Source organism: Manacus candei, unplaced genomic scaffold (genome assembly GCF_025592945.1).
Source record: "Manacus candei isolate 608988 ecotype Guabito, Panama unplaced genomic scaffold, ASM2559294v1 h1tg000142l, whole genome shotgun sequence".
In the NCBI taxonomy this organism is placed as follows: Eukaryota; Metazoa; Chordata; class Aves; order Passeriformes; family Pipridae; genus Manacus; species Manacus candei.
The window spans coordinates 1,355,295-1,382,242 of NW_026138190.1; the positions used below are offsets into that span (position 1 = coordinate 1,355,295).

At 53.3% G+C, this 26,948-nt stretch overlaps 3 protein-coding genes and 1 pseudogene across 3 annotated transcripts in view; 3 read left to right on the forward strand and 1 right to left on the reverse strand.

Annotated features, from left to right (window-relative positions):
* The window catches only part of LOC127462841 (zinc finger protein 239-like), a 300,460-nt gene that overhangs the window by 111,633 nt on the left and 161,879 nt on the right, over positions 1-26,948 (forward strand). The gene's annotated exons all lie outside the window — the stretch shown is intronic.
* Positions 1-26,948, forward strand: part of LOC127462836 (zinc finger protein OZF-like) — a 201,213-nt pseudogene that overhangs the window by 111,099 nt on the left and 63,166 nt on the right.
* Positions 1-26,948, forward strand: part of LOC127462843 (olfactory receptor 14J1-like) — a 107,441-nt gene that overhangs the window by 10,708 nt on the left and 69,785 nt on the right. The window lies entirely within an intron of this gene.
* LOC127462891 (olfactory receptor 14J1-like) lies at positions 13,506-25,245 on the reverse strand. Its single transcript, XM_051771824.1, has 3 exons — positions 24,334-25,245; positions 15,282-15,369; positions 13,506-13,531 (listed from the first exon to the last, which is right to left on the reverse strand). Exons 1-3 carry the CDS (start codon positions 25,243-25,245, stop codon positions 13,506-13,508), a joined length of 1,026 nt encoding a protein of 341 aa, XP_051627784.1.

The window sequence follows — 26,948 nt, forward strand, 5'->3', positions numbered from 1 at the left end:
TTCTGGGAGGGAGCTGAAGCTCTGAGCATGTCCTCCTCCTCTGCACTCCGATACTCTCAGAGTTGCACTTACAGAACCTGTAGTTGGTGGGCAGTGCCAGCTTTACCAGATGCCTCCAAAAGCTGCAGTCTCATTGCCCTGCATGAACAGACTTCCTGTGCCAAGGTCTGTTAAAAATCCTCCCCCAGTGAGGTCGCAGCATCTTCCTACATCTGACAGCCTTTACCTTCTCTCTGTCTCACTCCCCTGCCCCGGGTGCTGCAGGCAGTGCCCTCAGCCCTGCTGGGCTGTGCAGAGGAGCTGCTCCTGGGCAGAGCTGTCTCTTTGAAGTTCTTCTGGCTTGCCAGGAGCTCCCTGTGTGCCAGGAGCCCGGCCCAGCTCAGCAGCACAGCAACAGCCCCAGGCATTTCATGACCCTCAGGGGGGTTGATGTTGTTTACATGAGACTCAGTCCCTGAGAGGAAGTTCAAACAACTTCTCAACAAGTCAAAATGAGATTAAAACATTGAAGTTTCTTGCAGTGCTAATGAGTCTCACTGAGGGACACAACTGAGAACGTGTCCCCAGGTTCCAGTTAGAGCAGAAAACTGCAGACAGTGATGACAAGGATGGACAAGCAAGGGAAAGGTGGCTCTGATGCTGAAGAAACCTTGACTTGTTTCCTTAATCCAAAGGGCCAAGCCCTGACCTCCAGCCCCTGGGAAGGCAGATCCTGTCCCTGCCTCATTCCTCAGGGCTCTTCCTGGGGCACTGGGATGTGGGATGGGCAATGCCAAGGGCAGGCCCATGGGGTGGCACCTGCCAGGCTGCTGAGCAGGGACAAGGAGGCCATGAGGCCCCAGGGCTGCAAGGGGCACTCCCCTCCTCCTGGCCTCAGGGGCACAGACAGCAGCCATGGCCAAAGGCCTGCAGAAGGTGGCTCTGGCAGGGCCTTTCAGCTTCTCCCCCTCCCTGTCTCCTCTCCAGCCCAGGCTGTCCTACGGTGTCCATGCCCTGCCCCTTTCCCTGCAGGCTGTCCTCATCCCCCCGGCTGCCCCACCTGGCTGGCACCTTCCTGCCCTGACATCTCTGCGTCCTCCCTGGCTCTTCCTGCACACACAAAGCCTTGGCCTCATCCACACTCCTTCTGACTGATGTGTTGCAGCGTTTTCCATGGAGTGAAATTCCTTTTTCCTCATGTCCACTCAGGACCTCCCCAGCTGCACTTGGCATTAATTCTTTCTTTCTCATGTTCTTTTCTGCTCTGACAAAAGGATCCACCATCTCTAAATCCTCCCTTCAAGCCCTCTCAGGGCTGTCCTGTGCTGTCCTCAGTCTCCACACCAGTGAGGCCACAGCTCCTTAGCCACTCTCTAGTGCTCATGTGCTTGAGACCTTTCAAGCCCATCTTGGGAGATCTCTGGGCACTCACAGATGTTTTTGCAGATGAAAATGTCATGCTCATAGTCTAAGTAAATCACAGGGATACTTTTTACCAAGGCCTGTAGTGGCAGAACAGGGGGCAGTGGCTTTGAACTGAAAGAGAAGAGTTTTGTATTGGATAATAGGAGGAAAGATTTAACAATCAGGGTGGCAAGAACTAGAAGAGGTTTCCAGAGAAGTGGATATCCCAACCCTGGATTTGTCCAAGGTCAGGGAGAGTGAGTAACCTCAATTAGTAAAAGATGTTACTCCCACGTCCAGGGACTTGGACCAGATGAACTTTCATCTCCATTCCAAGCCAAATCATTCTGGGATTCTTTTGAGTCTAAAGTCCCAAACTTCTCCTCCAAAGAATTTCCATTTTTAAGGACCTGAATTGCCATGTTTATGGAGAAACCCTTCTAAGCCCATAAGGTAAAAATTAATTCCAAGGAAGTTCCAAGGTATCTGTTTGAAACTGTAACCAAGTGGGTCAATGGCAGAACCTCTCAGGGTGACCTTGCAGCTGAGGATGGAGGATTCGACCTCAGGCTCTGAGACTCATGATGGGCAGCCAGAAAGGGGATTTGGGGACTGGGCAAGACTTGTCATGGGATGTCTAGCAAAGAACCAAAGTAAGGGTAGGATCACAGTGGTCACTGGAGGAACCAACATGAGAAAACAGAGAGCAAAGAGCTGGTCATGTCAAAAAAGCTTGTCATGTCAAACAGGAGGCTGGTCAAGACACGTCCCTGTCTGTGCCCTGCAAGTGATCCCCACAACCTGTCCCCTTTTCTTAAGAACTCCATTGCCAAGAAGTTTCTGTGGGGAGGGACCTCTCTGCTCCTGGCACAGATTGTGGCCCAAGTTCCAGCCCCTGCAGCAGGAGCCACAACTAGTCAGGACTTGTGTTCTTTGGGGGGCCAGACTCTGCCCAGACTGGGGGAGATGTGTGTTGGAAGCACAAAAGAGTGAAGCAAATGCAAAGCTAAACACCCAATGTAGGCTGACTTTGTCCCTAAGTGGGGGATGAGAATTGGACCCAACATGTGCAGGGACAGATGGAGGGGTTTGTCCCCCTGGCCCTGCCCAGAAGGGACACCTTTCAGGAAGGGTTGTGGCCTTGGCTGTGCTGAGGGTTGCCCCGGGCAATGCAGCTTGGGATTGCAGTGGCACTGTCAGGGCTCTGCAGAGCTCCTGGCAGTTCCTGCATTTGTCCCCAGCAATGCCAGAGACCTGCAGGGGTTGCAGTCAATCCCTTGTGCTCTTTGGGACCCCGCCTGGCTCTGCTGAATGTCAGCAGGCCTGGAGTTCCCAGACTGTTCCTGCATCCAGGGTCGGGCCTGCAGTGACGTTTGTGCAGCATTCAATTGGGGCAGTGGCAGGATGGCCATGGATCCATTCCTGCACAAACACAATGGGGCTCCATCCCAGGCATGGATAGAATGGGCCCACAAATGTTGGAAGGACAAGAACCAGGGAGTTTTGGCACTGTGGAACCCCATGGAACCAAAGGAACCCTGGGACATGGTGGAACCTGATGGAATAAAGGGGACACTCTGACCCTGCAGCACCTCATGGAACCAAAGGGAGTCTGGGACGTGGCAGGGCCTGATGGAAACAAAGGAACCTCCTGGGAACAAAGGGACCCTGGGCACTGCCAAAAGTCAGGGAGACAAGGGAACCCCAGGACACTGTGGAATCTCCTGGAATCCAGGGGCCATTGGAATACACTGGGGCCTCCTGGAACCAAAGGGAACATGGGACACTGTGGAACCTCATGGAATCAAAAGGACCCCGGGACTTTGTGGAATGTCAGTGAATCAAGGGGCCAGTGTGAGATCCCAGAACCTTTTGGAACCAAAGGGAACCAACGGGACATTGTGGAATCTCATGGAATCAAGGGACCATTGTGACCTTGGGGAACCTCACGGAATCCAGGGGCCATTCTGATTCTGCAAGGCCTTCTGGAGTCTAAGGGACCATTGTGACACTGGGGAACCTCATGGAATCAAGGGTCCATTGTGACACTGGGGAAAATGATGGAATCAGTGGGCCACTGTCACACAGCAGGGCCCGATGATGGGAAACAGTGCAACCTCATGGAATCAAGTAGCCATTGTCCCACTGTGGAGCCTCAAGGAATAAGGGATCCAATCTTTGCCTCAGATTTTGTTAACAAATTAAATTTAAAGAATTACAGAAGTTGGATTGAACCACAGTTTGGATGAGTCCTGCCTTAAGCAAAGGCACACTGGGAGCCTCCTTTCCCTTTTGCCAAGCATGTTCCCCCCGGCTGGGGCTGAGTCCTCTCGGAGCTCCAGCTCTGCTGTGCCCAGAGGGGCTGGGGCTGTGGTGCCACTGCCCAGAGCAACCTGCCCTGGGCAAGGCTGTGGGGCCAGAGCCGCCTGGGCTGTGCTGGGGAGAGGCCCTTGGAGGTGGAGAGAGCTCAGGGCAGGTGGGAGAGCTTGGAGGGAGCTGGGCTGGGCTGGAAAGGAGCTGGCAGAGAAAGCCCTGGGTGTGTCTGTGACACTGTGTGAGCGTGCAGGGGGAGGACTCAGCCCAGGGGGGTTGTGGTGCAGAGCCAGGGCCTGTGGAAAGGATTGAAAACATGCAAGTGCCAGCGAGAGGAGGCTGCTCTGTGCCCTTGGTGGCACCAACAGACAAGGGATTGCTGGGCATGGCCTGGGCTGTGCAGGGGCACTGTGGGAAAGGCAAAGCTCCCCTGCAGTTGGGGCTGCAGGAAAAGTCCAGAGCCCAAAGAGCCTCAAGGGCTGTGTTGGACACCAAGGCTGCAGGAGGGAAATGCAGGGCTGCTGTGCAATGGGGAGGGGGGTTAACTCCAGCAGACACTGATGTGGTGCTCAGGGACTCCATGGCTTCTCTGCCTGAGTCTTCCCTGGAAGGGTCTCTCAGGCCTCTGTGCTCGGGGAAGGGCTTCAGGGAGGAGGAGAGCACGTCTGGGCAGGAACCTGCTGAAATCCCCGAGGGACAAATGGCAGTGTCTGCCCCTGCAGGGGACTCAGCCTGGCCATGGCACAGCTGGAGCTGCCTGGCTGGGAGCAGCCCTGTCAGAAGCTGTGGGTGGGCAGGGAGCTGGGCAGGAGGCAGCCGTGTGCCCTGGCAGCAAGGGAGGCCAGGAGCACCCTGGGCTGTGGCACCAGGACATCAAGGACGGGCATTCTCCAGCTCACTGTGGCTGAGGAATGCTGAGGAAAAAGCTGGGAACTTTATAAACTGTATTGTGTTTAAATTTTGTTTTTGGGCAATGAAGAGAAACTTCCTGTGGCTCTAAGTCTCACCAGTTCCAGACCTCCCAAAGAACACAACCCTGAGGAGTTGGGGTTCCCACTCCAGTGGCACTTGGAGCTCCCTCCGTACCCAGAGCACAGAGCTCCCTCGTCCCACAAAGTCCTTGGAAAGGGAGGGATTAAGGACACAGGACAGGCTGTGGGGACCAGTTGCAGGGCATGGTCAGGGCTTTGGGGTGGTTGTGAGCCCAGGGCAGGACCCGGCACTTGGCCTTGTTGAACCTCCTCCAAGTGGCCTGGGCCCATGGATCCAGCCTGTCCAGATCCCTCTGCAGAGCCTTCCTGCCCTCCAGCACATCAACACTCCCCCCAGCTTGGTGTGCCCTGGGAACTGCCTGAGGCTGCACTCGATGCCCTTGTGCAGATCATTGAGAAAGAGATTGAAGTGCCCTGAGCCCAGTGCTGAGCCCTGGGAACACCCCTGGATGGAACTCCATTGCCCACCACTCCTTGGGCCTGGCCATCCACACACATGTTTGCCCAGTGAACAGATGCTGCAGAAGGTGTTTGATAAAGGTCCTGTAAGCCCAGAATATTGAGATGAGTGCAGATTTAGCTCTGCACAATTGAGCATTTAATAAATTTTCTCTCTTTTCCTCCCTCTGTGGATTGAGGGAACTTGTGACTTCAGTGTGTGACTCACTGTGTGCAAAGGGCAAATATGGACAGAATCCAGAGCAGGGAGTGTTGGGGGATCTTGGGATCTGTGCTTCACACAGAAGGTTTTTGCCATTGGTCTAAGACTATCTACTGTGCAAAGTGGACTTCAGTGGAGTCAATGTGGACTTAATATACAGCAGGGGAAGGACTTCTGGTTTTTATTGAGCTGTGCCTTCCTTTCCTTTTGTTTGCTGGCAATAAATGAACATCCCTCTGTGTCCCGGGCAGCTCTTTCTCCAAGCCAAGCAGGTGGGAGTTGGTGCCAAGGAGCTGAAACCTGCAGGTCCAGCCTTGAGTGGAGGGAGCTCAGGTTTGCCCAAGGCTGCTTTGAGTGCCAGGGCTTTGATGAGGGAATGGTGGGATGGGGATAGGGATAAAGTCTGATGCATTGTCAGACATAAAGGGTCTTGATTTTGGTATCTATTCAGACTGAATTCAGATTTGCCCAGGAACAATATCGACTGGGGATTGCTGATATTAATGTTAAAACAGGAAAAAAGCAAACGGGACATAAAAATGAAAGGTTTTCTCATTGTTTCTTCAATACAATATATTCACTTTGAATGCACTTCTGAGATCTGTCTAATTAACCACAAAGGAAATGAAGACTTAGAAGTAAATTATTCTCAGGGGCTTGTCTGGTTAAGGTGCCATCAGTGAGAACAGAGTGTGGAGGAATGAGCAGACAAGGAGACCATCCCTGGGGCTGGGGAAGCAGGAACTCAGAGTCACTGGTTCCAGGTGGCAAATGGACTGTGGGATGTTTCTGTGAGAGCCCCTAAAGGCTGTGCTGGTTTCAGGGGGAGTACAGTTAAATTTCTTCCCCGTGGCTGGTGCAGGGCTGTGTTTTGGTTTGTGCTGAACACAGGGTTGATAATCACAGAATCAGAGAATAGGATGAGTTGGAAGGGACCCACAATGATCATCCAGTCCAACCCTTAGCCCTGCACAGGACCATCCCCAAAAGTCACACCATGAGCCTGAGAGGATCATCAAAAAACTTCTTGAGCTCTGTCAGCCTTGGTGCTGTGCCCACTGCCCTGGGGAGCCTGGTCAGTGCCCAACCACCCTCTGGGGGAAGAATCTTTGTCAAAAATCAAACCTAACACAACTTCAGGTCATTCCCTGGGGTTCAGTCCCTAGTCCCTCCAGAGCAGAGCTCAGGACCTGCCCCTCCTCTGCCCCTCCCCAGGTCTCCCCTCAGTCTCCTCTTCTCCAGCTGAACACACCAAGTGCCCTCAGTGTCCTCACACACCTTCCCCCCAAGGCCCTTCCCCACCTTCCTTGCCCTCCTTTGGACACTCTCTAATGGCTCAATCTCTCCCTTCCATTGTGTCCCCCCAAACTGCCCCAATGTTGCCCGTCAGGTCCCTTCTCTCTGCAGGAGCTGATGGCTCAGCCCGTGACTCATGGTTGGGCCAGGGGCTCTCCAGCTGCCCCTGCCCTGGCCTGTGACAGCCCAGCACAAGCCCCTTTGTTTCAAAGAGACCCTGCAGTGTCACAATGGCCACTTGATTCCATGAGGCCCCACGTGTCCCAGTGGCCACTTGCTTCCATGTGTTTCTGTAGTTGCCCAGGATTCCTTTTGTTCCATGAGGTCCCACATGTCACAATGGCCCTTTGATCCCATGAGGTTCTGCCCTGTCCCAGGTTTCCTTCAGTTCCCTGTGGCCCTGACATGTCACAATGGACCCTTGACACCGTGAGCTTCCACAGTCTCCAAGGACATTTTTGTTCCACGAGGCCCTGCAGTGTCCCAAGGGCCACTTGATTCCAGGTGGTTGCTCAGTGTCACAAAGGCCCCTTGTTTCCACAAGGTTCTGCAGTGTCTCCTTGTTCCCACTGTTCCATGAGGTTCTGTAGTGTCACACTGGCCCCTTCATTCCATGAGGTTCCACAGTGTCCCTGGATTCCTTTGGTTCCATGAGGCCCTGCACTGTCAGACTGGGCCCTTGATTCTCTGAGGTTCCACAGTGTGACAATGGCCCCTTGGTTCCCTGAGCTTCCAAAATGTTTCTGGGTTCCTGTGCTTTCATGAGGGCCCACGTGTCAAATGGCCCTTTGGTTCCACGAGTATCCACAGTGTCCCAGTTTTCCTTTGCTTCCATGAGGCCCTGCAGTGACACAATGAGCCCTTGGTTCCATGAATTCCAGAATGTCTTGGAGCTCCTTTGGTTCCACTGGGAGCTGCATGTCCCAGTGTTCCCTCATTACCAGGATGTTCTCCACAATTCCTTTAGTTCCATGAGGCTCTGCAGTGTCACAACTGGCCCTTGACTCCATAAGGATCCCAAAAGTCCCAGGGTTCCTTTGGCTCCATGAGGTCCTGCACTGTCACAATGGCCCCTTGTTTCCATGAAGTTCCACAGTGTCCCAGAATTCATTTTTTCCATGAGGCCTTGGACTTTTACTCTGGAGCCCTGATTCCCTGCAGCCATGCTGTGTCACAATGGCACCTTGGTTCCATGAGATCCTACAGTGTGCCAGGGTTCCTTCTGGAGCATGAGACCCTGCAGTGTCACAGGTGCCCCTTGATTCCATGATATTCCACAGGGTTCCTCTGATTCCATGAGGCCCCACATGTCACAAAGGTCCCTTGATTCCAGGAGGTTCCACAGTGTCCCAAGGGTCCCTTGAGCTCCGTGGGGCTCTTTGACATCCCGTGACCTCCCGGCTCTTTAGGAGCCCTGGGAACTTCCACAGGGGGAAGTGCCGGATTCTGCCCTGGGATGGGGCAACCCCGCAGGGACGGACAGACTGGGAAGGAGAGGCTGGAAAGCAGGGCCGGGAAAGGGCCCTGGGGGTGCTGGTGGGTGGCCAGTTGGCCCTGAGTCAGCAGTGCCCTGGCAGCCAGGAGGGCCAAGCCTGTCCTGGGGGCATCAGGCCCAGCATGGCCGGCCGGGCCAGGGAGGGGATTGTCCCGCTCTGCTCTGCCCTGGGGCGGCCTCACCTGCACCATTGGGGCAGTTTGGGGGGACACAGTGGAAGGGAGAGATTGAGCCATTGGAGAGTGTCCAAAGGAGGGCAAGGAAGATGGGGAAGGGCCTTGGGGGGAAGGCGTGTGAGGACACTGAGGGCACTTGGTGTGTTCAGCTGGAGAAGAGGAGACTGAGGGGAGACCTCAGTGCAGGTCCAACTTCCTGGGGAGGGGCAGAGGAGGGGCAGGCCCTGAGTTCTGCTCTGGGGGGACCAGGCACTGAACCCCAAGGAATGGCATGAAGTTGTGTTAGGCTGGATTTTAGAAAAAACATTCTTCCCCCAGAGGGTGGTTGGTCACTGACCAGGCTCCCCAGGGCAGTGGGCACAGCACCAAGGCTGACAGAGCTCAAGAAGTGTTTGGATGATCCTCTCAGGATCATGGTGTGACCCTTGGGGATGGTCCTGTGCAGGGTAGGAATTAGACTGGATGATCCTTGTGGGTCCCTTCCAACTCATCCTATTCTGTCATTCTGTGATTATCAACCCTGTGTTCAGCACAAACCAAAACACAGCCCTGCACTGGCCACAGGGAAGAAATTAAACTGTACTCCCCCTGAAACCAGCACACCCTTTATGGGCTCTCCCAGAAACATCCCACAGTCCATTTGCCACCTGGAACCAGTGACTCTGAGTTCCTGCTTCCCCAGCCCCAGGGATGGTCTTCTTGTCTGCTCATTCCTCCACACTCTCTTCTCATTGGTGGCATTTTAACCAGACAAGCCCCTGGGAATAACTGACTTCTAAGTCTTCATTTCCTTTGTGGTTAATTAGATAGATCTCAAAAGTGCATTCCAATTGAATATATTGTATTACTAAAACCATGAGAAAAGATGTCTTTTTTGTGTCTTGTTTACATTTTTCCTGGTTTTACACTGACATCAGCAGTTGATATTGATCCCGAGCACTTCCTAATTCAGTCTGAATAGATATGAAAATCAACACCATTTATGCCTGACAATCCATCAGACTTTATCCCTATCCCCACCCCACCATTCCCTCATCAAACTCCTGGGACTCAAAGCAGCCTTGGGCAAATCTGAGCTCCCTCCACTCAAGGCTGGACCTGCAGGTTTCAGCTCCTTGGCACCAACTCCCACCTGCTTGGCTTGGAGAAAGAGCTGCCCGGGACACAGAGGGATGTTCATTTATTGCCAGCAAACAAAACCAAAGGAAGGTACAGCTCAATAAAAAACAAAACTCCTTCCCCTGCTGTATATTGAGTCCACATTACCTCCACTGAAGTCCACTTTGCACAGTAGATAGTCTCAGCTTTTCCAGCTCCAGGCACAGGGCCAGTCCCTAAGCTGGGGCAGCCAGAAAGCTTTTCTCATTTCCTCATCAGTCCTGCTCTGCTCAGGAAAGGAATCTCACACAAAAGGTTCTTGCAGGTTCATTTCTGTCACTCAAATCCAATGGGAGACTCCCCAGTTAGAAAAGTCTCTGGGACACACAAGATGGGGGCTACTGAAGAAGGAGGGAATGAAAACAGGACTTTTTTTTTTTTTAAAAGAAAACATCAAAAGCATAGAAAATAAAAAACTGTACCTAAGGAAAGACCTCATGAAAGAACTCATGGGAGTTCTGGCACACAGTGGGAGCATCATTGGGCAAACAATATTCTACAATTCAACCTCACGGACTGTTCTGACCCAAAAATCAAATCCCCTGGAGGTCCACAGAGTGTTTCCCCATCCCTCTGCATCATCCACCAAGGGCACCCAAGTCCTTGAGCAGAAACAATCCCATTGGGGGGTTTACCTTTGCTTAAGGCAGGACTCATCCAAACTGTCCGCCCCAAAATATTCCTCATATGGACCACCGGGCTTTTATCCCCTTTAATGGTACAGAGAGGTTCTTTTTGGGCAGGGCCAGTTCAACTGGTAGAGTTCACTAACTAGGTTTGTGTGATGCCTTAAAGCTTTCTGGATATTTTTCTTTATTATTTTAAAAGTAGTTGTTTAGTGAATGTAAATGTTAATGTAGCTGTATTATATGACACCCTATATGTTCTGGGCAGTGGTGGGAGGCACAGGGGGTGTCTCCTGCCATCCAGGGGTTGTGTCCACCACTGTCAGCATGTAGAGCTTGCCTTGGTGGGTTTGGGGAGTGTGCTGGGATCAATCTGCCAGGCCTGCCCACATCTCTATCTCAGCCATCATCCCCCACCCCACAGGGGCTTTACCCTCTTGGCCTCTTTGATGGCAGCACATGTTTCCCAGTTGTGGAGAACCTGGTAGTTGGTGTCCATGGTTAAATGCAGCCCTGGATCACAAGCCCAGCTGGATGTTGCACCTCTTCCCTGAGGTCCTGAGGTGTCCTGGGCCCAGCGAGCCAGGAATAATTCCCCCTTGTGTTGCCAGTCCAGCTCTACCTGAGACACTTTCATCTGGTCACTCCCATCCCCCTGTCCATTGTTGGATGTCACTCAGGAGCCCAACTCTTGGCTCCCTGTGCATCTCCAGGATGGACTTTCACAGCCAACCTCTCGACCCGGGTGGCAGGAGGGCCTGCCCTGAGAAGGCCTAAAATGCCATCAGACAATGCCAACAGTGCCAGCTCTCATGCAAGCTGTCTGTGAGATCTGCCAGTTACTGGTGGCACCCTGGGAATGGTTTTGGTGTAGAATGATGCTCAAACCAGCCTGGTTCACCCAACTGCAAACACACATCCTGCTTTTGGAACTTGGATGGGACAGAGAAGCTGCTCACTGACCTGTCCATTTGTGAGGAGCAGTCAATCCCTTCCTACTAGAGAAGTCCAGTCCCCTTTCATCCAGGCAGGTTCTTCTAACACAGCCCTTCTTGGGGTAGATGTGTGGAGATTCCTGCCTTGGGTGGGGACGCCCTCCAAGGACACTCCTCAAGGTTGAGCAAAAGAAATCTCCCCACGACCGTTGGTCTGGGTGAGTTCCATCAGATCTCTATGTGAGAATTGTTTCTTTTGGCTAGCTTTAATATAATTGTTTCAATAATTGCTTCAGTATAGTGCATTATCCTATATTATACTGTACTACTGGCAGTTTTAACATTCGTATTGTGTAGTAAAGTGATTTAGATCTTTTGACCAATCATTAAAACCTGTGGGACAAAAGTGGTTCAATCCCACTTCTGTAATTCCTTAAATTTAATTTGTTGACAAAATCTGAGGCAAAGATTGGATCCTTTATTCCTTGAGGCTCCGTAGTGCAACAATGGCTCTGTGATTCCATGAGGTTGGTCTGTTTCCCAGTGTTCTTTGGCTCTGTAAGGCCCTGTACTCTGACAATGGCCCAATGATTCCATCATTTTCCCCAGTGTCACAATGGACCCTTGATTCCATGAGATTCCACAATGTCCCATTGGTTCCCTTTGGTTCCAAAAGGTTCTGGGATGTCACACTGGCCCCTTGATTCCCTGACATTCCACAAAGTCCCAGGGTCCTTTTGATTCCATGAGGTTCCACAGTGTCCCATGTTCCCTTTGGTTCCAGGAGGCCCCAGTGTATTCCAATGGCCCCTGGATTCCAGGAGATTCCACAGTGTCCTGGGGTTCCCTTGTCTCCCTGACTTTTGGCAGTGTCCAGGGTCCCTTTGTTCCCAGGAGGTTCCTTTGTTTCCATCAGGTCCTGCCACATCCCAGACTCCCTTTGGTTCCATGAGGTGCTGCAGGGTCACAATGTCCCCTTTATTCCATCAGGTTCCACCACGTCCCAGGGTTCCTTTGGTTCCATGGGGTTCCACAGTGACAAAACTCCCTGGTTCTTAGCCTTCCAAAATGTGTGGGCCCATTCTCTCCCTGCCTGGGATGGAGCCCCATTGTGTTTGTGCAGGAATGGATCCATGGCCATCCTGCCACTGCACCAATTGAATGCTGCACAAACGTCACTGCAGGCCCGACCCTGGATGCAGGAACAGTCTGGGAACTCCAGGCCTGCTGACATTCAGCAGAGCCAGGCGGGGTCCCAAAGAGCACAAGGGATTGACTGCAACCCCTGCAGGTCTCTGGCATTGCTGGGGACAAATGCAGGAACTGCCAGGAGCTCTGCAGAGCCCTGACAGTGCCACTGCAATCCCAAGCTGCATTGCCCGGGGCAACCCTCAGCACAGCCAAGGCCACAACCCTTCCTGAAAGGTGTCCCTTCTGGGCAGGGCCAGGGGGACAAACCCCTCCCTCTGTCCCTGCACATGTTGGGTCCAATTCTCATCCCCCACTTAGGGACAAAGTCAGGCTCCATTGGGTGTTTAGCTTTGCATTTGCTTCACTCTTTTGTGCTTCCAACACACACACACCCCAGTGTGGGCAGAGTCTGGTCCCCCAAAGAACACAAGACCTGACTATTTGTGTCTCCTGCTGCAGTGGCTGGAACTTTGGCCACAATCTGTGCCAGGAGCAGAGAGGTCCCTCCCCACAGAAACTTCTTGGCAATGGAGTTCTTAAGAAAATGGGACAGGCTGTGGGGATCACTTGCAGGGCACAGCCAGGGACGTGTCTTGACCAGCCTCCTGTTTAACATGACCAGCTTTTTCAGCCTCTTTTCTCTCTCTTTTCTCATGCTTGGTCCTCCAGAAACCACTGTGATCCTCCCCTTGCCTTGGTTCTTCCCTAGACATCCCATGACAAGTCTTGCCCAGTCCCCAAGTCCCCTTTCTTGTTGCCCATCATGAATCTCAGAGCCCGAGGCCGAATCCCCCATCCTCAGCTGCAAGGTCACCCTGAGAGGTTCTGCCATTGACCCACTTGGTTACAGTTTCCTACAGATACCTTGGAACTTCCTCGGAATTAATTTGTTACCTTTTGGGCTTAGAAGCGTTTCTCCATAAACATGGCAATTCATGTCCTCAAAGTGGAAATTCTTTGGAGGAGGAGTTTGGGACTTTGGACTCAAAAGAATCCCAGAATGCTTTGGCTTGGAAGGGAGATAAAAGGTCATCTGGTCCAAGTGCCTGCACATGCACAGTGACATCTTTTATTAATTCAGGTTTCTCACAGTCCCTGACCTTGGACAAATGCAGGGATGGGACATCAACTTCTCTGGAAACCTGTTCCAGTTTTTGCCACCCTGATTGTTAAATATTTCCTCCTATTATCTAATATAGCACTCTGCTCTTTCACTTCAAAACCATTGCCCTGTGTTCTGTCACTACAGGCCTTGGTAAAAAGTATTCCTGTGATTTCCTTAGACTATGAGCATGACACTTTCATCTGCAAAAACATCAGTGAGTGCCCACAGATCTCCCAAGATGGGCTTGAAAGGTCTCAAGCACAGGAGCACTAGAGAGGGGCTAAGGAGCTGTGGCCTCACTGGTGTGGAGACTGAGGACAGCACAGGACAGCCCTGAGAGGGCTTGAAGGGAGGATTTAGAGATGGTGGATCCTTTTGTCAGAGCAGAAAAGAACATGAGAAAGAAAGAATTAATGCCAAGTGCAGCTGGGGAGGTCCCGAGTGGACATGAAGAAAAAGGAATTTCACTCCATGGAAGATGCTGTGGTGCAACACATCAGCCAGGAGGAGTGTGGATGAGGCCAAGGCTTTGTGTGTGCAGGAAGAGCCAGGGAGGACGCAGAGATGTCAGTGCAGGAAGGTGCCAGCCAGGTGGGGCAGCCGGGGGGATGACGACAGCCTGCAGGGAAAGGGGCAGGGCATGGACACCGTAGGACAGCCTGGGCTGGAGAGGAGACAGGGAGGGGGAGAAGCTGAAAGGCCCTGCCAGAGCCACCTTCTGCAGGCCTTTGGCCAGGGCTGCTGTCTGTGCCCCTGATGCCAGGAGGAGGGGAGTGCCCCTTGCAGCCCTGGGGCCTCATGGCCTCCTTGTCCCTGCTCAGCAGCCTGGCAGGTGCCACCCCATGGGCCTGCCCTTGGCATTGCACATCCCACATCCCAGTGCCCCAGGAAGAGCCCTGAGGAATGAGGCAGGGACTTTAGTGTTTCAATCTCATTTTGACTTCTTGAAAAGTTGTTTGAACTTCCTCTCAGGGACTGAGTCTCATGTAAACAACATCAACCCCCCTGAGGGTCATGAAATGCCTGGGGCTGTTGCTGTGCTGCTGAGCTGGGCCGGGCTCCTGGCACACAGGGAGCTCCTGGCAAGCAAGAAGAGCTTCAAAGAGACAGCTCTGCCCAGGAGCAGCTCCTCTGCACAGCCCAGCAGGGCTGAGGGCACTGCCAGGCCAGCTCAGGGACACCAGCAGGGCACAGACAGAGCTTCAAGGGGCTCAGCACTGGCAGGATGGCTGAGAGCTCCCTGCAGGAGGAACCTTGGCAGGGCTGTACATGGTGAGTCTGGGGCTGCAGGGCAGTGCAGGGGCAGCTCCTGGAGGCATCTCCTAAAGCTGGCCCAGCCCCAGCTGATGGGATGGGTGGGCAGGGGCTGTTTTGGGGCACTTTGGAAGAGCTGTTCAGCCGGGGGTGCAGCCAGGGGTGCCCAGGGCTGTGGGGCAGAGCAGGGTCCTGCAGCCCAGGGTGCTGTGCTGGGCAGGGACTCTGCTGCCTGCCAGGGGCAGCTCTCAGCCAGCCTGGGGAGCTGCTCCCAGGGCTGGGGCACAAGGGCTGTGGGCAAGGAGCAAACCTGGCAGCTGAGGGAGGATCTTTTCCATGTCTCGCTGTTGCAGGGTCACACCTGCTCACAGCTCCACACCACTACACCATATTGAATGGAGAATTTTTTGCAAAGCTCACAAAAGACAGGGGCTACAGGAAAGGAATTAGTGCTGAGGTGTGTTTCCTGCTTAGGCATTGTAGCTTAGACATTGTTCTCTCAGGTCAGGAGGCTGCACTGAAATTCAGACTCTTTTACTCTCAGACATGAATATTTCAGGCAGTCTCAGAAATGAGCACAGGATCCTGGGCAGTGCTGAGCCTTCCCTTGGGGGTGGGCACTCTCCTGTCCCAGTTCTTGGCTTTTGTCCTACTCTGTCCAGCACAGCTGCACCTCTGGGCTGGCACAGGGGACACTTCCCAGAGCTGCCCTTTCCAGCAGCGCTGCCCTGCTCTCAGCACAGATCTTGGTGGGGTTTTTAAGGATGAATCTGTGTGTGAACTCCTATTCAAGCCAGCCCAAGGGAAAGTGCAGGGCAGATGGGAAACAGTCTGAGAGGCACTGCAGCACTCCTGGCTCTGCAATAAGCAATGGAGAGCTCAGCCCTTCTGCCTGTCCTTGTTCAACACTCTTCAGATTTGTCATCAGAAAAATTTGCCCCTAAAAAATCACTCCCAGGTCTTATGACTGCAACCAAAAAACCCAGTCAAAATTATTTTAAGGATACACTGTGCCTCTCTCCTGCAGCCCAAATTGCTCCAAGACAACAGTACAGGAATTGAACTTTTCCATCAGAGCTGGGTTCCATGTGACATCCCCTGGGATCATGAGAGCTGTCCCAAACCAGCTCCATGTCTGCACTGCAGCAGAGCAAAACTGAGTCCTCAGCAGCACATGGGCAGAGCTCCTGCTCCTCACAGTACCCTGAGAGAGCACAAACCAGAGAAAAGAAAGGCCTTGACTTGGAGGGGATTTCCCTGAAAACTGCACTGGCTTTGCTGAGAGGGGGCTGTCTTAATTGTTGCCTGTGCTTTCCTTTTCTGAACAGATCCTGTCCTATGGAACAGCAAATGCCAAACAGCAGCTCCATGGCCCAGTTCCTCCTCCTGGCACTGGCAGACAGGCGGGAGCTGCAGCTCCTGCACTTCTGGCTCTTCCTGGCCATCTCCCTGGCTGCCCTCCTGGCCAACGGCCTCATCCTCAGCGCCGTAGCCTGTGACCACCACCTGCACACCCCCATGGGCTTCTTCCTGCTCAACCTCTCCCTCACAGACCTGGGCTGCATCTGCACCACTGTCCCCAAAGCCATGCACAATTCCCTCTGGGGCACCACAACCATCTCCTACGAGGGATGTGCTGCACAACTGTTTTTCTTTGTCTTCTTCATCTCAGCAGAGTTTTATCTCCTCACCATCATGTGCTACAACCGCTACGTTGCCATCTGCAAACCCCTGCACTACGGGACCCTCCTGGGCAGCAGAGCTTGTGCCCACATGGCAGCAGCTGCCTGGGCCACTGGCTTTCTCAATGCTCTGCTGCACACAGCCAATACATTTTCCCTGCCCCTGTGCCAGGGCAATGCCCTGGGCCAGTTCTTCTGTGAAATCTCCCACATCCTCAAGCTCTCCTGCTCACACTCCAACACCAGGGAACTGGGGCTCATTGTGGTTAGTGCTTGTTTTTGTTTTGGTTGTTTCATTTTCATTGTTTTCTCCTATGTGCAGATCTTCAGGGCTGTGCTGAGGATCCCCTCTCAGCAGGGACGGCACAAAGCCTTTTCCACATGCCTCCCTCACCTGGTCGTGGTCTCCCTGTTCCTCAGCACTGGCACTTTTGCCCACCTGAAGTCCCTCTCCATCTCCTCCCCATCTCTGGATCTGGCTCTGTCAGTTCTTTACTCAGTGGTGCCTCCAGCACTGAACCCCCTCATCTACAGCCTCAGGAACCAGGAGCTCAAGGATGCCCTCAGGAAACTGATAACTGGGTGTTTTTCAGAAGCAATAAACTCTCCTTCTTCTGCATGTTGTGGATCTCATTAAGGGCCAATCCTGTTATGTGCTTCATTAAAGGCCCACGACAGCTTCTCTATTTTTTGCTACGGGTAGGGATGTTATTTTTGTGAGAATTTGTTCACACCAGAAAATCTTTATATATATAAATATATACTTATAAAGATATATCTATCTATCTATCTATCTTTATATATATATATATATATATATATATATATATAAACACCATTTTCAATTCAGTGTTTACCTTTCTAGCCTGGCCCACAGGCTGTACAAATAGAGAATTGTACTCACTGTGTGCTTAAACCAAATAAAAACTCTGCATTGACTTGTTTGCCTGACATCTTTCCTCTCTGACTTCTCTGCAGCTGCAGGGTCGGTGCCTCTGTGCACAGCTGGGCCAGAAAAGAGTCCCAGCAGAGCAGCACTGCCAGGGAGCAGCAGCCCTTCTCCTGCGTGGCCTCCTCTCCCTTCCCTTCCACACTGTCCTGCAGAGCCCTGTGTTGTTGGAGGCCTCAGTGCTCTGGCAGTCGGTGCCAGTCCTGCTGCAGGACTGTCCAGGGACTGCAGGCAGGGACAGCCACGGGCACTGCTGGCACAGAGCTGACCTCTGCAGCAGCACTGCCATCCTGCAGGGGCATCTCCTCAGGCCAGGGCCTCAAAGCTTCCATCTGCTTTCCACTTTGCTCTCCAGGATGTGCCCAACACAACGCCCTGCAGAGGAAAACAGCAGTGACCAGCACAAGGGGGGGAGTGCTCAGGGTGGGGGCACCCAGCAGTGCCCTGGCACAGCCAGCGCCGCTCCCAGCACTGGCCTCTCACCCCAGGCCATTGGGCTTGTTCTTCCCTCCAAGGAGGGACAGCAAATGACCAGCTCAGGAGTCCATGTTTGCACTGATGGACAAGACATGCCCCTGTGTCACGGCTTGGGGCTGGGGGTGGAAGGCTCAGACAAAGTTGATGGCAGAAGCCGTCTCGTTGAGCTACGAGGGGCAGAAATGACCCCCTTGCTTTCTAAATTCCTTCTCAGAGATGAGCCTGGTTGTGGCTGGATCCAATCTCAGGGTCAGATTTTGGGTTCAATTGAAGGAATTATAGAGGTGTGATTCAATCACTTTGTCCTGCAGGTTTTAGTGATGGCAAATCAGAAATATTTCTAGAAAATGAATTATTTATGATGTTAAATGAACAGAAAACTTACCAGACAAGTGAACAGACAAAAGACCTCAATCAGAATTATTTACTACACAGTGTAAAAGCCCAAAACTCCTAGCAGTATAGTGTAAGATAGGACAGTGGAGTCTATCAAAGTCATTCTATTAAAGCAATTGGATCAAAGCCAGCAAAAAGAAACAATCCTGAAGTAGAGATTGAGGTAATTCACCCCACAATGACAGGGGGTAGTTCTCTCTCTCTCACTTAACCCCTGGGCAGTGACCATGAAGAGCTGTCCCTGCTTCATGGCAGAAGCTCCACACACTTCAAGGAAGTCTGGGGAAGAATCTGCCACAGGAAAGTTGGAGAGGGCTTTTATAGTTATCAAGGGTTTGACTGGCAGACATATTTGCAGGCCAGGGAGCAGCTTCTCTGTCAAATCCTGCTTCAGAAAGCAGGATGTGTGTTTGACGTTTCAGGAAGCATTCTGGGTTTAGCATAATTCAGCATTAAAAACAGCACCTTGACACCAGCAGGAACTCACCACAGAGAGTTTAAATTTTTTGTATTCTTTGACCATTTTTTAGATATTTTCAGAGCAGAGCATCCTGCCAGAAATGGCCTCTTGATTCCATGAGGTTGCAAAAACTCTCAGGGTTCCTTTGGTTCCATGAGACCTCTCAGTGTCACAACAGATCCTTGGTTACACGAGGTTCTGGAACGTCACAATGGTTCTGATGATTTCCTGGGTTTCCACTGTGTCCCAGGATTCCTTTGGTTCCAGGAGGCCCTGCAGTGTCACAATGGCTCTTTGATTCCACGATATTCCAAATTATCCCGGGGTTCCCTTGGCTCCAAGAGGCTCCCCAGTGTCCCACCGGCCCCTGGATTCCAGCAGGCCCTGCAGTGTCCCAGTGGCCACTCGGTTCCAGGAGCTCCTGTTGTGGCTGAGCTCAATTTCCCCATCCCCTGCTGTGCTCAGCTGCCGTGAGAACTGCAGAGAAGCGAGCTGAGAACACGGCGGGCCCTGGTCCTCTTTGGTGCCCGGGGCTGCCCCGAGAGGGAGTCCCCGGCCCTGCCCCCGGAGCCGCCGCGCCGTCCCCTGAGCGCCGCTGAGGCGGCAGCGCTGGAGCGGGGCCGTGTCTGCCCGGAGCCGCCGCTGCCACGAGGCTGCCGCCGCTGCCGCTTTTGGCCTGCGCTGCCCCGCAGCCGCCCGGGACCGGCTTCCCAACACTGCCGGCGCCTGCGAGCGGAGCCGGCGCTCCTGCAGCGCCTCGGAGTCGCTGCTCCGCCGCCACAGCGGCTGCCGCCGGCGTCTGTGCCCGGAGCCGCCGCTCCCACGGGGCTGCCGCACTCACCGCCGGGGTTGCCGCTCGCGCAGCCGCCGCTCTGCCCCGGCTGCACCGGGACCCGGCACCGCCTCGGGCCTGCGCTGCCGCCTCAGCGGCCACAGGGACACAGCCATGGGGGACCTTTGCTCTGACACTCATGGGCCTGGCTTTGTTCTGCTTGGCCCTGGGCTTTGGGAAAGTTGCTGTTCATTTTCATGCTCCACCGGAACACCTCCTGAATTCCAAAGGTTTCCTAATCCAGGGGAGGGGTTTCTGTGGCATCGGAGGTGCTGCCCCTCAGGACACATTGTCAATAAACCATCCAGCTGACTGGGATGGGTGTAAGAGCTGGGGAACACAGGATAATCAGTCATCCCATGAAAACCTTGGAACATTCCCTGACTGAATCACAGTTCTAATGGAACAGTTTGAATACAATTCCCAAATAGTTTGGAAACTCCAGTCATTCCTGACCCCAGGATGGCAATTCAGCAGATAACCAAAGCCAGTCCCCTTGGGAGCCCACACCCAGCGGGGCTGAGGGAGGCCCTGGCAGCTCCCCAGCACCTCCCTCTCAGTGAGACACCTCTGGCAACCTCTCCCAGCTCGGGAACCCTCCAGTTTGCAACACTCCAAAGAGCGGTGCTGATGCCCAGGACAATTCTGATCCCCCTCCACAAACACTCCTCCAGCTGGGACCCTTGTCTGGTGGCAAACACAAAGGGATTTGGGGGAGTGTTTCCCTGACAACAGGAGAATTTGGGAGAGGGACTTTTCCACCCCCAGCTCTTGATGTGTGCACACATCTCTGCCTGGGTGTGGGTGTGAATTGACTGTGGGGTGAATGTTGTTGTTGTGAATCTCTAATTCAGTCACTGTTAAAATTGTAGTAAATGCTATTGAACCACTTGATAACGGTTCAACAGGTCAATAATTAAATGCCACTAATGTCTTTTTGCCCCCTTATCTTTGGGTTCAAAATCTTTGCACCCTGACCCTCTTGCATCTAAAGGCTCTGTGTAAATCATTCCTTTTCATCAAAAAATATTTTTTCCGTGTTGTCCACTTTAAAATCTTCCTCCTTAGCTAAACTACAAAACAACTCTAATTAGTTGTTTATGTCTTGAAGACATGAAGACAATTAAAGGAAGACAAAGAAATTGTTTTTCTGTTTTTTAATGAGCCCCATGGTGTGTTTAGAGACGAGTCCATCATCCTCACATATTGAGAGAAGATTGAAGGAGCTGCTGAAGAAGTCAGAAGCCAAACTGCAAGTGCCTTGAAGCATTGCTGGGCCCCACTGAGGGCAGGCACTGCCAAAGCCTCCCCAGGGACTCCTTGGAGCAGCTCCTTGGAGGCCAGGAGTGCAGGCAGACAAAGGCTCTGGGCAGGCCCCTGCAATGCTGAGCAAAGCCTGCCTTGGTTTTGTGGAGCACAAAGGCCAAGGGCTGAGCCCCAGGCCCTGGCCCAGCAGATCCTGTCCCTCCCGGCTGGCTCAGGGCTTTTTGGGGGGCACTGGGATGGGAGGGGGAGGAACAACAAAGGCCCAAAACTGGGCAACCCCTGCCAGGCTGCTGAGGGAGGGGCGAGGCAGAACCCAAGGGCAGAACCTGCCAGGAAAGTTGCTTGTGGTGGCCTGAGTGGCAGAGGCAGCTGCCAGAGGCAAGGGGACAAAGGCCTGGGTGCCTTTGGGCCTTGCAGCCCTGCCAGAGCCCTTGGCCATCTCTCCTGCGGGCTGTCCTGGCCTGGCCCTGCTGCTGCTCTGGCCTTGCAGGCTGCACACACCCCTCCTGCTTTCCCACCCCCTCCCAGCAGCATTTCTAGACCCTCCCTGATGGCTCTGCACCAGCTCTGGCTCTTGCCATGTGCACTTGGCCTTCTTACCTTGGATCCTGAGCCCCTGTGCCACAGGACATCCCTGCCAGAGCCCAGGCCCTTCTCCTGGGGGTCACTGCAGAGCTGAGCAGATCCAGGTCACCTCCCGTTCCTCTGCCAACCCCCTGGGCCTGCTCTGGGCCCTCCAGGTCCTTGCCCTGCTCCCAAGGGCTGTGGGGGTGCTGAATGGTCAGGGCTTGGGGTTTAGAGCTCAGGGTGGGGATTAGGCAGAACTTTGGGAGGTTTGTTGTTCTGCTGGCAGTGTCTGGTTCATGATTAGGGGAAGAGATTATTGGGCTGTGTCAGGATTAAAGTTTGGCTTTTCATACTGGTAATACAGGTTTCGGAATGGGGTGGGCATTAGAGGACAAATAAGAGTCTGGAGTTCTGGGTTTGGGCTTTTTCTAGCTTGGAATTAGAGCAGTGGATTCCTTTCCATGGTAGGGGCAGCTCTTTTGGGAACTCTGAAACCTTTTGGAACTTCATGGAACCAGGGGTCCATTGTGTCACTGAGGAGCCTCATGGAAACAAGGAAACCCTGGGACACAGTGGAACCTCATAAAATCAAGGGACCACTGTGACACTACAGGACCTTTTAGGAGCCAAATGGACCTTGGGACAGTGGGGAACCCTATGGGTTCAAGGGGTCGTTGTGACACTGGGGAAACTTGGGGAAAAATGGAACCTATGGACAGTGTGCAACTTCATGGAATCAAGGGGTCATTGTGACACTGAGGACACCTCATGGACTGAAGGGACCACCGTGACACTACAGGGCATTCTGGAGCCAAAGGAACCTGGGGACACTGTGCAGCCTCATGGAATCAAGGGGTCATTTTGACCTGCAGGGCCTCATAGAAACAAAACAAAATCCAGGCTTGTCCAGGTCCTGAGGGTGATTCAGAAGGGAGGCAGCAGAGATTTCTCCCTACAGACCCACCACTCCAGTGGTCTCTCCCTGCAGTCCATGGGTGTCCTGAGCATTTTCCCCAGTGCCTCCCTGCCCTGAAGGTTTGTGGCCATCAGGCTGGAGCTGAGGGGGTTGGGCAGGTGCCTGAGGAGGGGGTAGAACAAGGGCTGTGTCCAACTGTGCTGGGCAAGGATGAGGAGGCTGCAGAAAACAGTGGCACTGGGGAGGGGAGAGGAGCAGCTGGAGAGACCTTGTGCCTGCCCACGCTGGGCAGGAGCTGCCCCAGGATGGCAGCTCTGAAGCACTCCCAGGATGTCCCTGGGAACAGGAGGGGAAGACTGGATCTGAAAATGGAACCTGGAAAGCAGAGAGTAGGAGTGTCATGGGGACACTGCAGGAGAGTTGCAGCCCTGGAGCAAGGTGACAGAAGAAGTGACCCAGTTCATCAGGGTTGTAAATAATGTCTGGGAGAAGAAGGAAATGGTGACTGTAGATGAGAGAAATGCCCCGAGCCAGGGTGCAGCTCTGCTGGAGACAACCCTTCCAGCCCATGGGTCTTGCAGAGAGCAGGGCTGGCAAACAGCCCAGTGCTGGTCATGGGATGGGGCCACAGCAGGAAACACTCTGTATGTGCCAAAGGTGCAGGAAATGGCAGTGACAGTGCTGGGAGCAGAGACTGTGCTGTCCCCAGTCAGGGGTCACTCAGAGTGGTGGAGCCGTAGCAGGTTTCCAAGTTTTTCTCCAGCAGCCCCATGATGAGGCTGTTCCCATCCACAATCATGGAGCAGGTCAGGAGAGAGAGGAAGAAAAAAATTTTTCTGAAGTCTGGGGACGTACCCCAATCTTATGAGGGGAGATTCCCCTGATGAGGTCTGATTTTCAATTTTCTATTGAAATATTTAGCTCTTTGTGTCCTGTCTCTCCTGCTTGGAGTCCTGTGAGTGAGAGCACTTTTCTCTGTTTGGTGCTCACTGAAGCTGTGCAGGCAGCTCAGAGGGTGACCCATGGAACTGTGGGTGCCTCTGGCTGCATCCCAGTGCCCAGCTGTGCTCTGTGCTTTGGGAAAGGGCAGAAGTGCCTCTGCTGGAGGGCAGTGCCACTCCTGCCTGCAGAGCCCTTCCTGCCTGCCCAGGGGCAATGCTGCCCAGCCAGGCTGCTTTCCTGCTGGGCAGGGAAAGGGACAGGCCAGAAGGCAGGGCAGGGATGGAGCAGACACACTGAAGTGTCCTCAGTACAAAGCAAACATGGACTTCTGACCTGGTCCCTTGATGTCCCTCCATGGAGGGACAACCAACCTCTTGCAGGTGGGGTGAGAGCCCAGGGCTGGGAATGGGGGTGGCAGGGGCTGCTCTGTGACAGTGGCCCTGGGGCACCTTCCCAGGCTGTCCCTGGAACAGACACAGCCCAGCCCCTGCTCTGCTGCTCCCTCGGGTCTGTGCCAGGAGCTCTGGCTGTGCCAGGACACTGCTGTGTGCCCCCACCCTGCACACTCCCACTCTCAGCTGGGCACTGGCATTTGCTTTGCCAGGGCATTCCTTGGGCACATTGCTGACAGGGACTGTGGAGGGAGAGCCTGAAGCCTTCCTGCCCTGCCCTCAGGAGATGCCCTTGGCTGATGCAGGTGCTGGTGTGGAGCCCAGCTCTGTGCCAGCAGTGCCAGGGCCTGTCCCTGCCTGTGATCCCAGCACGGACACGCAGCAGGACTGTGCCCAAGCTGCCAGAGCACTCAGGCCTTGCACCCACAGCAGGGCTGGGAAGGACAGTGTGGAGATGGAAAGAGCAGATGTGGAAGGAGCAAGTGCCCTTGTCCCTGGCTGTGCTGCTGTGCTGGGAGTCTCTTCCCTCCAGCTCTGCTCACAGGCACTGCCCCTGCAGCTCCAGAGAAGGGCTGAGGAAGCATCTTGGACACTCAGGTCAGGGCAGGGAACTTTATTCTACATAAATGTACAGAGAACAAGCCTTTTGAAAGTCTTTAGATTACAGAAGGATGGTAGATACTGATGTAGAAATCCTATGAGCAATGCCATTGATTTGTGGATAACACTATAAAAGTAGAAAAAGAGTAAGGAAATGTATTGACAATAAAAGGGACACATAGGAGAAAAAAGGCTTAGATTGCAATGAGTTACATTTGGAATGTTCTGCAGAAGAAAAGACACACTTTATTATTGCCTCTAAATCCAGCCATAAGTTTCCTGAGGGCATCCTTGAGCTCCTGGTTCCTGAGGCTGTAGATGAGGGGGTTCAGTGCTGGAGGCACCACTGAGTACAGAAGAGACACCACCAGATCCAGGGATGGGGAGGAGATGGAGGGGGGCTTCAGGTAGCCAAATGCGGCAGTGCTGAGGAACAGGGAGAGCACGGCCAGGTGAGGGAGGCACGTGGAAAAGGCTTTGTGCCGTCCCTGCTGAGAGGGGATCCTCAGCACAGCCCTGAAGATCTGCACATAGGAGAAAACAATGAAAATGAAACAACCAAAACAAAACCAAACACTAACCAGAATGAGCCCAAGTTCCCTGAGGTAGCCTGAGTGTGAGCAGGAGAGCTTGAGGATGTGTGGGAGTTCACAGAAGAACTGGCCCAGGGCATTGCCCTGGCACAGGGGCAGGGAAAATGTACTGGCTGTGTGCAGCAGAGCAGTGAGAAAGCCAGCGGCCCAGGCAGCTGCTGCCATGTGGGCACAAGCTCTGCTGCCCAGGAGGGTCCCGTAGTGCAGGGGTTTGCAGATGGCAACGTAGCGGTCGTAGCACATGGTGGTGAGGAGATGAAACTCTGCTCTAAGAAAGAATATGAGGAGAAAAACCTGTGCAGCACATCCCTTGTAGGAGATGGTTGTGGTGTTCTGGAGGGAATTGTGCATGGCTTTGGGGACAGTGGTGCAGATGCAGCCCAGGTCTGTGAGGGAGAGGTTGAGCAGGAAGAAGCCCATGGGGGTGTGCAGGTGGTGGTCACAGGCTACGGCGCTGAGGATGAGGCCGTTGGCCAGGAGGGCAGCCAGGGAGATGGCCAGGAAGAGCCAGAAGTGCAGGAGCTGCAGCTCCCGCCTGTCTGCCAATGCCAGGAGGAGGAACTGGGCCATGGAGCTGCTGTTGGACATTTTCTGCCTCTGGGTATTTGTTTCCAGCACAGGAGAAGAAGACAATAAGAGGCCAGTTAGCGTGGATTTATCTAAACAAAGTCAAAGCCGTATCCCACAGACACTCCCCATGTCACACACAGACAGCCTTTTGATTTGCTGGGAGATCTTCCTTCAGCTCCAGTACTGGGTCCCTACTCAACAGCATTTTCACTGTCATAGCATCACTGTGCTTCTATATAGGGGTTTTACATAACAAGGAGATGTTAAGGGACAGGTTTCCATCCTGGAGCGGAATTCACAGCTTGGAAGGAAACCTGAAGGAGACAGCCAAGTGTCCTTATGATGGCATTTGATTCAAGGGGACTCAGCTCCTTCCCCAGCACCACAGGTTGCACTGGTAGGGGTCATATTCCGTTTGCAGGTGCAAAAAGGACAGCTCAGACTAGTCCTGATGGGTCTAGCAGAGGTGATGCTGGTGCTGTCCACAGGCAGAGCAGTAGCTGAAAGCACATTAGGAAGCTCAGACAGACCTACTGAGCACTTGCAGTTCAGATGTCTCAGGGACTTGTCAAAATTAATACTTCCTTAATGATTTATTCCTCCCATTCCTCAAGAGTTGGAAACTGGAAACACAGTCTCAGGAAATTTTTTTAACCTTTTAAAAATCTTTGTCTTGGAAATATTCTGGGAGGGAGCTGAAGCTCTGAGCATGTCCTTTTCCTCTACACTCCAGATACTCTCAGAGTTGCACTTACAAATTCTGTAGTTGGTGGGCAGTGCCAGCTTTACCAGATGCCTCCAAAAGCTTCAGTCCCATTGCTCTGCATGAACAGATTTCCTGTGCCAAGGTCTATTAAAAATCCTCCCCCAGTGAGGTCGCAGCATCTTTCTACATCTGACAGCCTTTACCTTCTCTCTGTCTCACTCCCCTGCCATCAGTGCTGCAGGCAGTGCCCTCAGCCCTGCTGGGCTGTGCAGAGGAGCTGCTCACCAGCAGAGCTGTCTCTTTGAAGCTCTTCTTGCTTGCCAGGAGCTCCCAGCTCAGCAGCATAGCAACAGCCCCAGGCATTTCATGACCCTCAGGAGGTTTGATGTTGTTTACATGAGACTCAGTCCCTGAGAGGAAGTTCAAAGAACTTTTCAACAAGTCAAAGTGAGATTGAAAAACTCAAGTTTCTTGTCGTGCTAATGAGTCTCACTGAGGGACACAACTGAGAACGTGTCCCCAGGTTCCAGTTAGAGCAGAAATCTGCAGACAGTGATGACAAGAATGGACAAGCAAGGGAAAGGTGACTCTGATGCTGAAGAAACCTTGACTTGTTTCCTTATTCCAACAGACCAAGCCCTGACCCCCAGCCCCTGGGAAGGGACATCCTGTCCCTGCCTCATTCCTCAGGGCTCTTCCTGGGGCACTGGGATGTGGGATGTGCAATGCCAAGGGCAGGCCCATGGGGTGGCACCTGCCAGGCTGCTGAGCAGCTGCCAGTTCCGTTGTCCCACAAAGTCCTTGGAAATGGAGGGATTAAGGAGACAGGACAGGCTGTGGGGACCAGTTGCAGGGAATGGTCAGGGCTTTGGGGTGGTTGTGACCCCAGGGCAGGAACCGGCACTTGGCCTTGTTGAACCTCCTCCAAGTGGCCTGGGCCCATGGATCCAGCCTGTCCAGATCCCTCTGCAGAGCCTTCCTGCCCTCCAGCACATCAACACTCCCCCCAGCTTGG